General features: G+C 35.3%; 1 protein-coding gene across 3 annotated transcripts; it reads right to left on the bottom strand.

The window, feature by feature from the left end:
• Nucleotides 1-403: 403 nt before the first annotated feature.
• Nucleotides 404-4,143, bottom strand: LOC107755788 (four and a half LIM domains protein 2-like). Of its 3 annotated transcripts, XM_016572704.1 has the most exons (7): nucleotides 4,071-4,143; nucleotides 3,689-3,859; nucleotides 3,027-3,201; nucleotides 2,682-2,851; nucleotides 1,424-1,610; nucleotides 1,272-1,291; nucleotides 404-837 (listed from the first exon to the last, which is right to left on the bottom strand). In XM_016572704.1, the coding sequence occupies exons 2-7, from the start codon at nucleotides 3,845-3,847 to the stop codon at nucleotides 706-708; spliced, it is 843 nt and encodes a 280-aa protein (XP_016428190.1). In that variant the 5' UTR covers nucleotides 3,848-3,859; nucleotides 4,071-4,143; the 3' UTR covers nucleotides 404-705. The 3 variants fall into 3 exon arrangements, with proteins under 3 accessions (XP_016428190.1, XP_016428189.1, XP_016428191.1); XM_016572703.1 differs by lacking the exon at nucleotides 404-837 and having other exon boundaries at nucleotides 1,000-1,291; XM_016572705.1 differs by lacking the exon at nucleotides 404-837 and having other exon boundaries at nucleotides 1,000-1,291; nucleotides 3,722-3,859.
• Nucleotides 4,144-12,546: the final 8,403 nt, after the last annotated feature.

The following is a 12,546-nucleotide window of genomic DNA, read 5'->3' as shown; positions in this document are numbered from 1 at the left end:
GTGGAAGTAGTGCTGTGGTCCAACTAAAGAAGTATATTTGAATGTGCTAAAGTGGAACTATTGCAAGTATACTTCAGGTATACTTTAAATAACTTGCATTTAAAGACAATCCTCATCAGTAGTGACATTAAAACACATTTTAGGCTTAATACAAAGAAATGTGCATTGTGCACAAGTAGTACTTTAAATAAAGTTTAATTGTAATTTTTATATCAGTAAGTCTCGAGCAATATGTCAGAAATTATGTTAATAGATTTGAACTGTACTTAGTATGAAATAAATGTATTTTAAATATATTACTTTCTTACTAGAGGTAGGGGTTGTGTATGATTATGTATCTTTAGACTTAAAAAAAACAGGAAGTAGACAAGAAGAAAACAAAGTTTATTGACCAAAAGTGCATTTCGTGTGACAAACTTCTAACATTTTCAATATTATTCCATGCTGGTTCAGGCTTTATAAAGACAATTGTTTCCAAATCATTGTTGAAAGCTTATTAATCAATACATTAAGCATCCTAATCAGCAGGCTACACAGATAATTAATCTATTCATTGTTCATGTTTATTCATCATTCCATTTATATGAGCTAGATCTATTTATAGATGTAGAACCCAATTCTACATCTATTTTGCCCTCAGTAGCTTTCCTACTATACTTGGACGACTGTGCTGCTCCTGTGGTTGTCTGACCCAGTCGGGTGAGCTCACTTCTCCCTGCCACAGTCAGTGCACAGGATGTCATCTCTCTGGGTGAGGAAGCCACGGCCCACCAGAGACACAGAGCACTGCATACACGTGAAACACTCACTATGCCACTGCCGCTCTTCAAACGAGACGTTTTAGGTAGGTGTGGCTAACTCTTAACTTTTATAAAGAATATCTCTTTGGATTTGAGACTTTAGTCTTTGCAACTTTACAGATCTTCTTTATGCACCAAGAGCTTGTAACACTCTAAAGAGAAAGGAAAAATAAAATCGCATCATATGACCCCTTTAATCTGTTCATTGTTCATGTTTATTCATCATTCCATTCATATGAGCAGAAACCCAATTCTACATCTATTTTGCCCTCAGTAGCTTTCCTACTATACTTGGACGACTGTGCTGCTCCTGTGGTTGTCTGACCCAGTCGGGTGAGCTCACTTCTCCCTGCCACAGTCAGTGCACAGGATGTCATCTCTCTGGGTGAGGAAGCCACGGCCCACCAGAGACACAGAGCACTGCATACACGTGAAACACTCACTATGCCACTGCCGCTCTTCAAACGAGATGTACTTAGCACCTGCCAAGCCTGGACACACACACACACACACACACACACACACATGGTTGTTTTACAGTCGAGTACAATTCTGATTAAATTTTTAATTTCAATTTAGAGGCGTATAAAAATAGCCGCCAGCTGTCAAGAATGAAAACATACTAGTAATTGGTTTGGTGCAGCCCACGCATTTCTTGGCGTACAGATTGCTGAAGCAATCCAGGCAGTATGGGTAGTTTTCTCTCGAGGTAAAGCGCTGGCCTGCCAGTTGTCTCTTGCATCCAATGCAAGTGAAACACTCTCGGTGCCAGGGCTTATCCTGATACGTGACACCGCCAGTTGTTATGGCCTACAGAATTGAAAGTGTGGATCTCAGTACAGTATAATAAATGTGCAATATTGTCCAGCAATTAATTAGTTCACCCAAAAGTGAAAATTCCAATCCAATCCTTGAAAAAACGTAAATATGTCACGCAGTGGCAAATTCATATGAATTTGTATGACGTGATTTGTACGTAAACATTCTCTTTTTTTTAACTATAAATAAACTGAACGTGCATGAATGAGAATTGAATTGATAGGATTCACCCACCAATTTGCCAAAACAGTTTTCCATGCAATTGTAAAGCTTAAAAAAAGAATGCAAAAGCACTATAAAGTATGATAGTAGTAGTAGTCCATTCGATTCATATGCTATATTCCGTGTCTTTGATGGCAAATGATAGCTTTGTTGAGGATTTTAATATGGTTATGGTGATTTTATATGCTTTTTGAATCTTGAAAGCTCCAACTGCATAAATACATATTTATTTTTCTCTCACAAATTTTCTCTTTTCGTATTCCACATTTAAAAATAAAGTCATACTGGTTTGGAACAACATGAGGGTGAGTAACTTTTGAGTGAACTATAACTTTAATGGACTGTAATAGTTTATCATACTGAGGCTTTTCATACAGTCTGATTCCTTCGCAAATATATATGACTTACTTTTTACAAGCACAGCATTAGATGGCAATTTGCTTCCCAAAACCTAACTGCAAATCGTCTATAAGTCTACAAATGACTGTGTATGAATTCATACAAATTAGCCACCAGTTCACCAAAACATAAAATAGTTGCGAGTTGACATGAGTTAGCACTGAAATTCTGTCGTTGTTTACTCATCCTAATGTCATTCCAAACCTGAATGTACTGCTTGTTCTTTTCCATGCAATTGTGCATTGAATGGAGGGCGAAGCGTTCAAGGTTCAAAAAAGACCTTCACAACCTTTCTCTTTGTGTAATCCACATTGGAAAAAAAACATTCTGGTTTAGAGCAATAAGAGAGTGAGTCATTTTTGGGTGAACTGTAACTTGAATAACAGTAATTCTGTTTTTCAAATGTCTGATTCCTTCATAAACACACCGTATATGACTTACTTTTTTACAAGCACAGCATTGGTAGGCGAATTGCTTCTCAAAACAAGGCACACAGAAGTAATTGTTATCTTTAGGGATGAAAGACTTGGTTCCTATTGGCTGCTGACAGCGTTGACACAGAAAGCACGTCTCATGCCAGCTGTTGCCTTTGTACTCCATTTTTCGTGATCCTAACACATGAATAGAAGACAACCTTTATAGACTAAGATCCTTAATATTTTATTTTAACTTGATAAACCACCTATTTTTAATACAAAGAAAATCATGCTATTAAGATATTTTTAGGAAAATAAATCTAGTTACATTTAATTTCTTCAGAAAAGATTCAAATACAAAGAGTTCTACCTGGCATGATAGTCTTCTTGCAGGTGTTACACTTTGAGGAATACTCATGAGAATAGCACTCGGTGCAAAGCATAAGGTCATCTTTAGCAGCAAACGCTTTGTCCACCAATGATCGACTGCATTTGGCACACTTGAAGCAATTTTCATGCCAGTGCCGGTCCTTGTAGGAGAGATCCTTCATTATGCATGCAGAGAAAGTCTAGTTAAAAGCTTGCAAATCTGTTCTGACTTTCTGTCACTCATTATTCTTTAATTAAGGGATCCTTTTCACATTTCCAGGGTTCTTAAAAGCAAAAGTAGTCATAGTTGTGTAAACTTCTATAGTGGTGAATGGATACTACAACAAATATAATTTGTGTTCCCATTTGATCCAATAGCAAAAGAATAAAAAAAAATCCAAGATAGTGTTTCTATTATTTTGATTACATTGGTCAGAAGAGAGTTTTGAAATATAATGCCAATGTACTATAATACAAAAGAATAGTCTTCTAAATATGCATTAATTTAAAAAAAAAATCACATTCTGTAAAAAGGGTCCACTGTTCTCACAGTTTGTTTTTTATTTATGGTTGTATTGTATTAAAAATATTTTTAATTCAATTTCAATTTAATTTTCAAATATAAATGTGTGAATTATCATGTCAGTAATTGCTTATGCCTACCTTAGAGTTGCACCCAACTGGCAAAGAACATACTTCACAGCAGTTAGCAAACAGATTCTCATAGCACTTTGTGCAGTATTGTGTGTCCTCTTTTAGGATGTATTTCTTTCCCAGCAAAGTGTCCTTGCAGTAATGGCAGTCGAATCGTTCCGTAGACATTGTTGTTTATGTCTTAAAAGCAGTAAACAGAATCGTAAAAATGTTACAACATATCAGGCTAAAGCAATCAGTGAGGTGTCATCCACAAAATACAAACGCCTCTTAAAATAGACACAACATGCTAAAATGGTCTCTGCAAACTAGGTCTCTTCCGTGGGATCCTAAAACCAATTTAAGGTATCAAAAGAACAGCCTGCCATCTGTAATAGTGAGTAAAACTCACCTTCAGTGGCTCAATGGGCTTCTGAGGGGCTGCAGGGTGAGATGGCCAGTGATTGAGGGGATGCATTAAAACGAGCCTCTATAAATACGATTGCTCTTATTAGCTGAAATCCCTGGGGAGAATGGCCCAGTTGCTGATCTCTGCACCTTTTATGGGAGTCCAATCATAACGCACGCCTGATGGTCAAGATGATATGTGAATGGTGCCACTGAAATGTTATTCCTTTTGTGTATTCTTAAATCAGTGATTGGACTCTGAGAATATATGGACAAGTACTTTTTCTTTGCATATTATTCCTGTAAGAGTTATAGAAATCAGCATTTTAGCTAAATGAATTTGTGTCAAATTAATCTTTAGCACATTATCTTCACAGTTACGATGCTTCATGTCTCACGTATCAGTGAAATTAGCGATTGCTCTGTCCTCGGATACTGGATATCTTACTGTATCCACATCTGAGCCCTCAAGCAACTGCTGAAGGCTTAGAGAGAGTTGAAAGCAAATGTTGCAGTGGTTGCCAAGCTTCTCTGCAACCACTAAAATTGCCTTGGATTGATTGGGCCTCTGTTTACAAGAACTATGCAGCAATTTCCACAGCTTAACAGGTTTCACACATGGGGGGCTCTGTTAGATATCTTTAATGTAAATGTCATCTAGAGTTGGTTCTTGACATTTACAGTAAGGCATATACCCAGATAACAGAGAACATTCTCAGTACTTTGGCTAATGTTATGGTGAGGTTCTCTCAAAGTTATGAGCAAACATTCTTCCCGTAACATTAAGAGAATGTTCATTCAGAGATATCTGGTCTTCAAAGGGGTCATGAACTGCTTTTGTTTTTTATTTTGTACTGTTCTCTGAGGTCCACTTATGTTACCAAGATTTTTACATAAAAAACATAATAATTTATAAGTAATAGGCTATTTTCTGTTCTGTTTTGACCCTCCTCATCGGAGCACTCTGTTTGAATAGGCGTGGTGGATTGTAGAGTCGGAAGTAAACGCCCACTGCTATGATTGTCTAATAGTTGTGTATGTTTGACAGCCTACATCCTTCACAGAGGGACGCTGCTGTGTTTTAGGTTAAAAATGCATAAATACATATCAAACGGTCTGTAATAACAGACAAAGCAATAGTGATCACGTAATAAAAACAGTTACTCACACTTGTGTGGTGTGACATCAGATCCAATATAGTCAGCACAGCATCATCTTTTAGATTCAATCTTTCTGAAGATACTGCGTCGAATTGTGCCTTGTTTGTAAACGAATACACAGTAAAATGAAGTGAACAAGGGACCAAGTTCTTACTGATGTGGTCTGGCACGTCATTAAATATAAAGTTCAACAAATAAAGTTTATCGTTTGGTTTCTGTGTAGACCTGCATTTGCTGCTCTTGTCATTTACCTGCGTGAAATGGTGGGCGGGGCTAAACAGGCAGTGATGTAGAAGCAGGCGTTGATCATCTTCTGCAGAGGCGGAGTTTAGCCACACTGTTACGTCATAAAGTGGCACATTCCTCATTTGGCAGATTGGCTTCAATATAAGCTGTTTTCAGACTAACAAGAAAGTTTTGAGTTCTGAAACTTACAGAATGTTTTAATAGCACAATGACCTCTTATATATCAAAAATCAAGGGAATTTTGGTTTCTCACTTCATGACCCCGTTAATAATGTTCTTCAAATGGTAGTACAGAGATGTTTTTAGTACATTGTTCACTGAGTGTTTTCAGAAACGTTTTAGTTGGATGTTTGTCTACCATTTTTTAAATGCTACCACATGTCTCAGAACTCTCAGAGAACATTGCTGTGAGAGAAAGAATGTTTCCATAATTTTTGCAAAATTGTAAAATGGAATGTTCCCTTAACTTCAACCAACTAAACTTTAACCATCACTAAAAAATGTTTGAATGTATCAAAACTGGACGTTTCTAACATTCAGAAAACATTAAAAAACATTTTCAAAACTGTTTTCAAAATGACCTTTTTTTCTGAAATGTTTTAGTTTGATGTTAATCTAATATTTTTGAAATGTTACTACTTGTTTCAGAACATTCAAAGAACATTCAGAAGTAAAGTTCCCATAATGTTTCCAAAATATAAAAAGGAATGTTCCTAAGAAACATTTTTAAAACTTTTTAAAAACTGTATGTTTTGATCATTCAGAGAACATTCAGAAATAACGTTTACATAACTAAATGGAAACGTTAGCAAAACATTCCTAGAACTTTTGTTAGCTGGATATATTAGTGCTGCAGGGAGGATGCATAGGCCAAAACCAGGAAACGAGTTAGCATTTTAGCACTTCTGGTTCCATCAAAGTCGATGGGTTTTTTTAATAGGTTTTTGATTAAATGCCTGAAAACGGGTCTGTGGTTAACACAATCTCACAAAATTTTCACATTTTATTCTACATCATAAAACACATCAGCAATACTTTAGATTTTTTTTTTAAGCTTTTACTTGTCTTGAAAAATGTGGTTGCTAACAAGTATCTAAATGGTATCTAAATGGGACTACAGAGGTTGTCACTATTATAACGTAAACTTTTTTTCTATTTTTTTTTTAAATAAAGACTAAAAGAGCTGTCATTGTCATACGACCATGGTGTAGTTAACGATTTTATATAGGCTTCATTTGTGAAGATTATGATAAAAAAATGTGTAAGAATGAAACTTATTTTAACGATATTCCAAAAACCAATGAAGAAACCCCTCATCACTGCAGCAATCTTTATTTGTAAATATATGATATGAGGCTGTAAAACGGTTTTTTTTTTCTTAATGAAATGTAAGAATTTAAGGCCTACTGTATAACTTTCAAAAGTCAAACTTATTTTAAACTTTAAGCCAAGTTTGCTCTTCTATCTTTCATCTGTTTTGTTTACTATAATACTTTTGCCAAGTTTGCAATCATCATATATAAACATTATATGTACAAAACTGTAATGAACAATTTTGTTTGCAGTATTTTACACTTGACACTTGAGCTGCATCCAGCTAATTAAAAATGAGTCTCTGAGTTTGTAGTCATATCATTTATCAAGAGGATAAGGGAAATTATCTCTGTGCAAAAATAGCTCAGAAGATCAGTGGTTAAAGAACTTAATCCATCATGCATGTGCATAGGGAGGTCAGTCTAAAGCAGTGTTTCCCAACCTTTTTTTAGTCGCGGCACCCTTTGGAAATTTTAACAAACTTGTGGCACCCTACAAAATAAATTTTGTCACAATATTTGAATTTCTAACTTCGATATGATCAGCACAGTAGGGCTATTGCAGACAGAAACAATGCTGTACTACATCGATGTTTCCTGTCAGCTCGATTTTTGAGTGGACTTTGCTGTTCCGATGAGCATGAACGGTATATGAGTGGAGCGACTGAGCGGAGCGCACACGCATAGAGCGGGATAATACGCAGAGCGTCACACCACGTGAAAGTGAAACCTGAGCGGTGAACTAATTTTCGGCAGCCGAAATTTCGGTGCATCTATAATTATTGGCGACATTAGAAATGGATATTGTATAATAGATGCTTTTTTTGAACATTTTAGCAATTTACAAATATTAAAAAAGGATTTTTTTTACACGGCACCCCTGCTCTCGACAGACGGCACCCCGGTTGGGAAACACTGGTCTAAAGTAGTGATCAGTGCTACCTCAGATTTTCTGCAGTTTGTGGCTCACATCACCTGTCTTAAACGAATGAACAGAAAAAAACACATTCATTGCTTGGCAATTTATTCAGTGTGATGACAGTCAGTTCGTATGATTCTTCTTTGCAAAAGTGTCTCATAAAGTGAAGTGTCCTGGCTGCCAAAAGTGACAGTTTGGAGAACCGCGTGCCACAATTACATAACTCTCGACAGCAGTATTTCGAGTCTCATTATCTGTCCTAAGCATTCATGTCTGTCTTTTCGTTCTCTTTACCAGGTGTCAACATGACCTGCTAGATGTTTGAATTGATGAACATCCATCACCAGGGGTTTTAGCTCAGAGCACGGCTGTTGCGACAACTAGATTCATGTCCAACTGCGTAGCTAGCAGCTCGTCTCAGAACAAACAAACATGCACAGACTTTCGGTTGCTAGGCATCCCAGAGCATGCGGCACGTTTGATTGAAACTAGACAAGTGAGTCCAGAGTCAAAAGTGTGTATGTTTATATGTGTTTGTGTGATTAGAGAGATTAGGAGGGGAAATTAGAGGAAATATCTGAATAATAACTGAAATATAATAGATGGAATCTTTGAAAGGAAGTAATCGGATTACAACAAAGTAACATTTTTGCGAATATGTCTAAAGTGTCAATTCACTAATATTTCTAGACTTTTTGCCATTTTCATAAAGTGGAGGAATGACAGCAAATGATGGGGATGTGCGGTCAGAAACATATTCTTCACAAGTTCAAACACTTTCAGCTATGCTGGATGCGAAAGTGCGTTCAGAAATGTATGCATTTGCATTCATTCTACTTCAACAGTCAGTTATTTTCTTTCAGGTCATCTTCCTTTATAGTAGAGCAATTATTAATGCAATAACAAGCAAGTAGTCAACATTTGTACCTAGCTACCTGAATATTGGCATATCCTATTTAATGGAAGAGATATTTGAAATGAATTCTACTGCCCTTTGAGTAAGTTTGTTACTGTCACAGTAATGCAATAACACAGTTGGCGGTGTTATTTGAGTATTTATTAATATACTGCATGAGCTTTTATTTTTATATTTTTATTTTTCATGTTAATTTTAATTTACACTTTAGTAATTGTGTATATATATATATTACACAATTACTAAAATTTAAATAAAATTAACATGAAAAATAAAAATATAAAAATAAAAGCTCATTGAGTATATTAATAAATACTCCAATAACACTGCCAACTGCTTAGCTTTAGTTTATTTTTAGTTCAATTTTAGTTATTTTAGTACTTCAACTTAGACTTATTTCATTTAGTTCCCAAGGTAACATTTTTCATTTTCATTTCAGGTTTTATCTAATATTTTGTTTCAGGTTTTTATCTAACATTTATCTTATGTTTCAGTTTTTTAAGCTTATATTTTATTTCAGCTTCATTTCGATTAATAACAGTTAGTTTTTTTTTTAGTTAACAATAACAACACTGACAGTTGGGTCCACAAGTCTGAGACCACATTGAAAATCTGATATTTAAAAAGCCAGTTTAAAAATAAAATAAAATATATAAGTTAATAAAAAAATATAAGATGATATTAAATAAAACATTAAAAATATAAGATGAAGGAAGGATTTTGATATGCATAGGTAATACAATGAAAAATTTGTATTAAATGAAAAAAAAAAGCAAAATATAAGCTTTTTCACTATAATAGTCTCTCACTTGTGTGTACAACAGAACAGTGCACTTCCAATGCATTGGCCAAATATTCATGCCTGCTGTTGTGTCTCTGGCACATGTGCTTTTTTCCTTCTACAAATGGCAGAAACAATTACCACATCTTACAATCATACTTACCAACTGTCTATTTCATCTGCTGTGACATATCTGCTCTAAAATCTGCTGATCTGACACTGATTATGGGAAGGCATCTCTTCGGCTACTTCATTCTCACACATTCTACTCAGGACTAAGATGCTTAACAAAGTGTTGACAGCATAAGTGGAGTCATTGGGTTGAGATCAGGTGGCCTTCACAGTAATAAGTGGTCTCACACCATTCAGTTTCTCAGAGTTGACGATTGCCTTTCACAGCTGCCCCGAGCAGGCGAGGATCCGCAGAGCTCTCAGTTGGAAATAAGATAGGCTTTGTGGACAAAGAGACAAAGAGGCAAAATCCAAATCCTATGATCTTGCAGAACCGTACACCCCTTCAGGGATCCTGAGACACTATCTCAGCGATGCCCAGGCGGGAATGGCGGGACAAGGTGACAGGATTTGCCATAAAAGCCGATTTAACCCACCCAAAGTCTTTATAATATTCTGGTCTAGGTTTGAGTCAGGTTTTCGACTGTTTTATAAGCCGCATGATTTAAGGTATCATTTGTTTATTTTTGAGCGGGGTTATTATATTTAATGAAAACTAGAACCATAAACTTTTACTTGAAATAAAATAAACTTAAACCGAAATAAAATAAAATATAAAACTATTTAAGATTAAATAATCTCATTTTTGTTTAGTTTAACATATGTACTAAAATAACTAAAACTAAAACTGAAATCAAATTTGATAACTATTCAAAATATTTAAATTCAAAATATTAATAAAAACACAAAATTGTACTAAAATAACATTCATTTTGAGGTAATGAATAGCTAATGAACATAACCCCCCAAATGATATGGCTACTCACCAAATAAATAACTACGTGGACATGAAATGTTGATGTGAAATTATTATATTATCTATTACCTGTATATTATCGTTATAAATAAATATATATATATATATATATATATATATATATATTGTTTATATGTTAATATCTGGTTTGTGTTGATACCAGTTAATATTTGAAAATACCTGACAGCTGAAATCCTTGACTGACCAATCATAAAACAAGTGTTCCAGACACCAGCTGTATTGTCTGAAGCACAAATGGTGTGCGACAGGTTAATCTTGAAAATTTTTATTTTATTTAATTTTAGTTTAGTTTAGTGTTTTTGGAGGAGCCTGAAGCAATTGTCTATAGCTAAAGCAAACATTTATTTTATTTATGAATTCCTCATGAATGGCTTTAATTTTTAAGATTTAATTTTCTGTGTAGTTTTCATTGCACTATGGCAGCAGTACATCAGATGGTATAAAATCTGCTCGGTGCATGATCTACATTATTTTCCCTGTTTGTGGAGTTTGTTGATCAGATCTTTAAATATCCCAGTCCAGAATAGAATTTAATTCTTACGCTCTGTCCTATATGGATTTAAACACTGATTATATTCTGGTTCTCTGTATATGCCCACGCAAATACACACACACACACAAAAACATACACATTCCCTCTTCAACATGATACTTAAATATGTAGTAACCAGATGAACTTTACCACCTCATTTGGCATATAGCCTGAACAACTGTCAGTCCTTTTGTTTTGAGGAACAGGATAAGACAGCATCACCTTATTGGGTTCAGAAGGATAACTCCAAATGCCAGAGTATCAACACAGAGAGGTCACAACAACAGCGAGGGATTTGATGGCCTGCACACCAAACTGCCCCTTTGGTGTCATCATTCAGCGTACAGTGGATTTGGTGGGCTATTTTTACCAGCCTGAGATGTGTTGCTGAAAAAGCAAGTTGCAGTTTGACTAATGCGGGTGGTGCAATTTTGTAGGCTTGCAGTTGTGTTTTAAAGAAACAGTTGACCAATATTTTTGACTAATCTTAATTGTTTTTTCAAACCTATTTGCTGTTCATTTATTTCAGTGGCGCACAAAAGTAGTATTTACACCCTGATACAAAGCACTTATACAAAACACTTGCATGATTTGTAAACTAAGACATTTAGGGCCAGATTTACTAAACTAGCGCGAGAGCACAATTCCAAAACAGCGCCGATGGGCGTGGAAATTTCTGCAGGTGATTTAGTGACAGCGCACAAATTAAAGAACACAGACGCAACATCTCATTTACATATCGACCAACTCAATATACCAAGCGCAGCACAAATTAGCATAGTCACAAATAAGCAGAGCCAATGCTCATCAGGTGTCGGTGATCTACTTACGACGCAGGCGCAAAATAGTTTAAGACATGTTTTTTTGGCCGTTAAAATAATGGTGCAAATACCAGTAATTTGATGAGTGCAAACGTTAGTAAATCGTGTTGCGTGATTCGTTTTAATACTCTCCTCCCATAAATTTTGCGTCTGAAAGGAAAACTCCTACAAATAAATATATAATTAGGTCAGGTGCAAAAATAACTGTCCAACGCTAATTCTTCACTGCGCATCGTTAGTAAATTCTGACCGTATATTTTAACACCAAAAGACGGTTTGCGCTGGTGCAAGCTGTTAGTAAATCTGGCCCTTATTGTTTGCATCACATAACCAGCCACATATGTATGGCTTTTCCAAGACAGTAAACTTGCTCGGTAGCCCACCTGGTACGAGTTCAGTGAAACACGCCAAACAGCTCATAGACTAAAGCTAAAATGACATGGTTGCTTTAGCAAATGTGTTTATCTCACTTTTTTCTTTTATAGTTACATTTTTAATTTTGAGTTGCACTGATTTCAGAGCCAGAGAATAACTTTACATATAAACAACTTTACATAGTACATATTATACTGTATGTACTTATGTATGTATGTCTTAATCACAATGAAACATGGGTTCATGTAATGGCAAATATATAGTTTTGGAAAAATTTTACAATTAATTGAACAATGTATGGGTGAGTAAACATTTTTTTTCTACACTTGAAGTCAAGATGTGAAGCAAAATGTTCTGTGAACGTATTTTTATTTTCAGCTTCAACAGACATCTACAGTAAATTATTTG

This window comes from Sinocyclocheilus rhinocerous, unplaced genomic scaffold (assembly GCF_001515625.1).
Source record: "Sinocyclocheilus rhinocerous isolate Xijiao unplaced genomic scaffold, SAMN03320098_v1.1 scaffold1163, whole genome shotgun sequence".
Taxonomy (NCBI): Eukaryota; Metazoa; Chordata; class Actinopteri; order Cypriniformes; family Cyprinidae; genus Sinocyclocheilus; species Sinocyclocheilus rhinocerous.
The sequence above is the reverse complement of the archived record's forward strand: the minus strand, read 5'-3'. Positions and strand labels throughout refer to the sequence as shown.

Bases quoted from the DNA above. Each gene is read 5' to 3' on its own strand.
- LOC107755788 (XM_016572704.1), bottom strand. From the start codon at position 3,847: ATGTCTACGGAACGATTCGACTGCCATTACTGCAAGGACACTTTGCTG. The intron at 3,202-3,688 runs GTAGGCATAAGC...TGCATAATGAAG, and splicing joins CAGTTGGGTGCAACTCTAAG to GATCTCTCCTACAAGGACCG. The intron at 1,292-1,423 runs GTATGTTTTCAT...GTGTGTGTCCAG, and splicing joins CTGCACCAAACCAATTACTA to GCTTGGCAGGTGCTAAGTAC.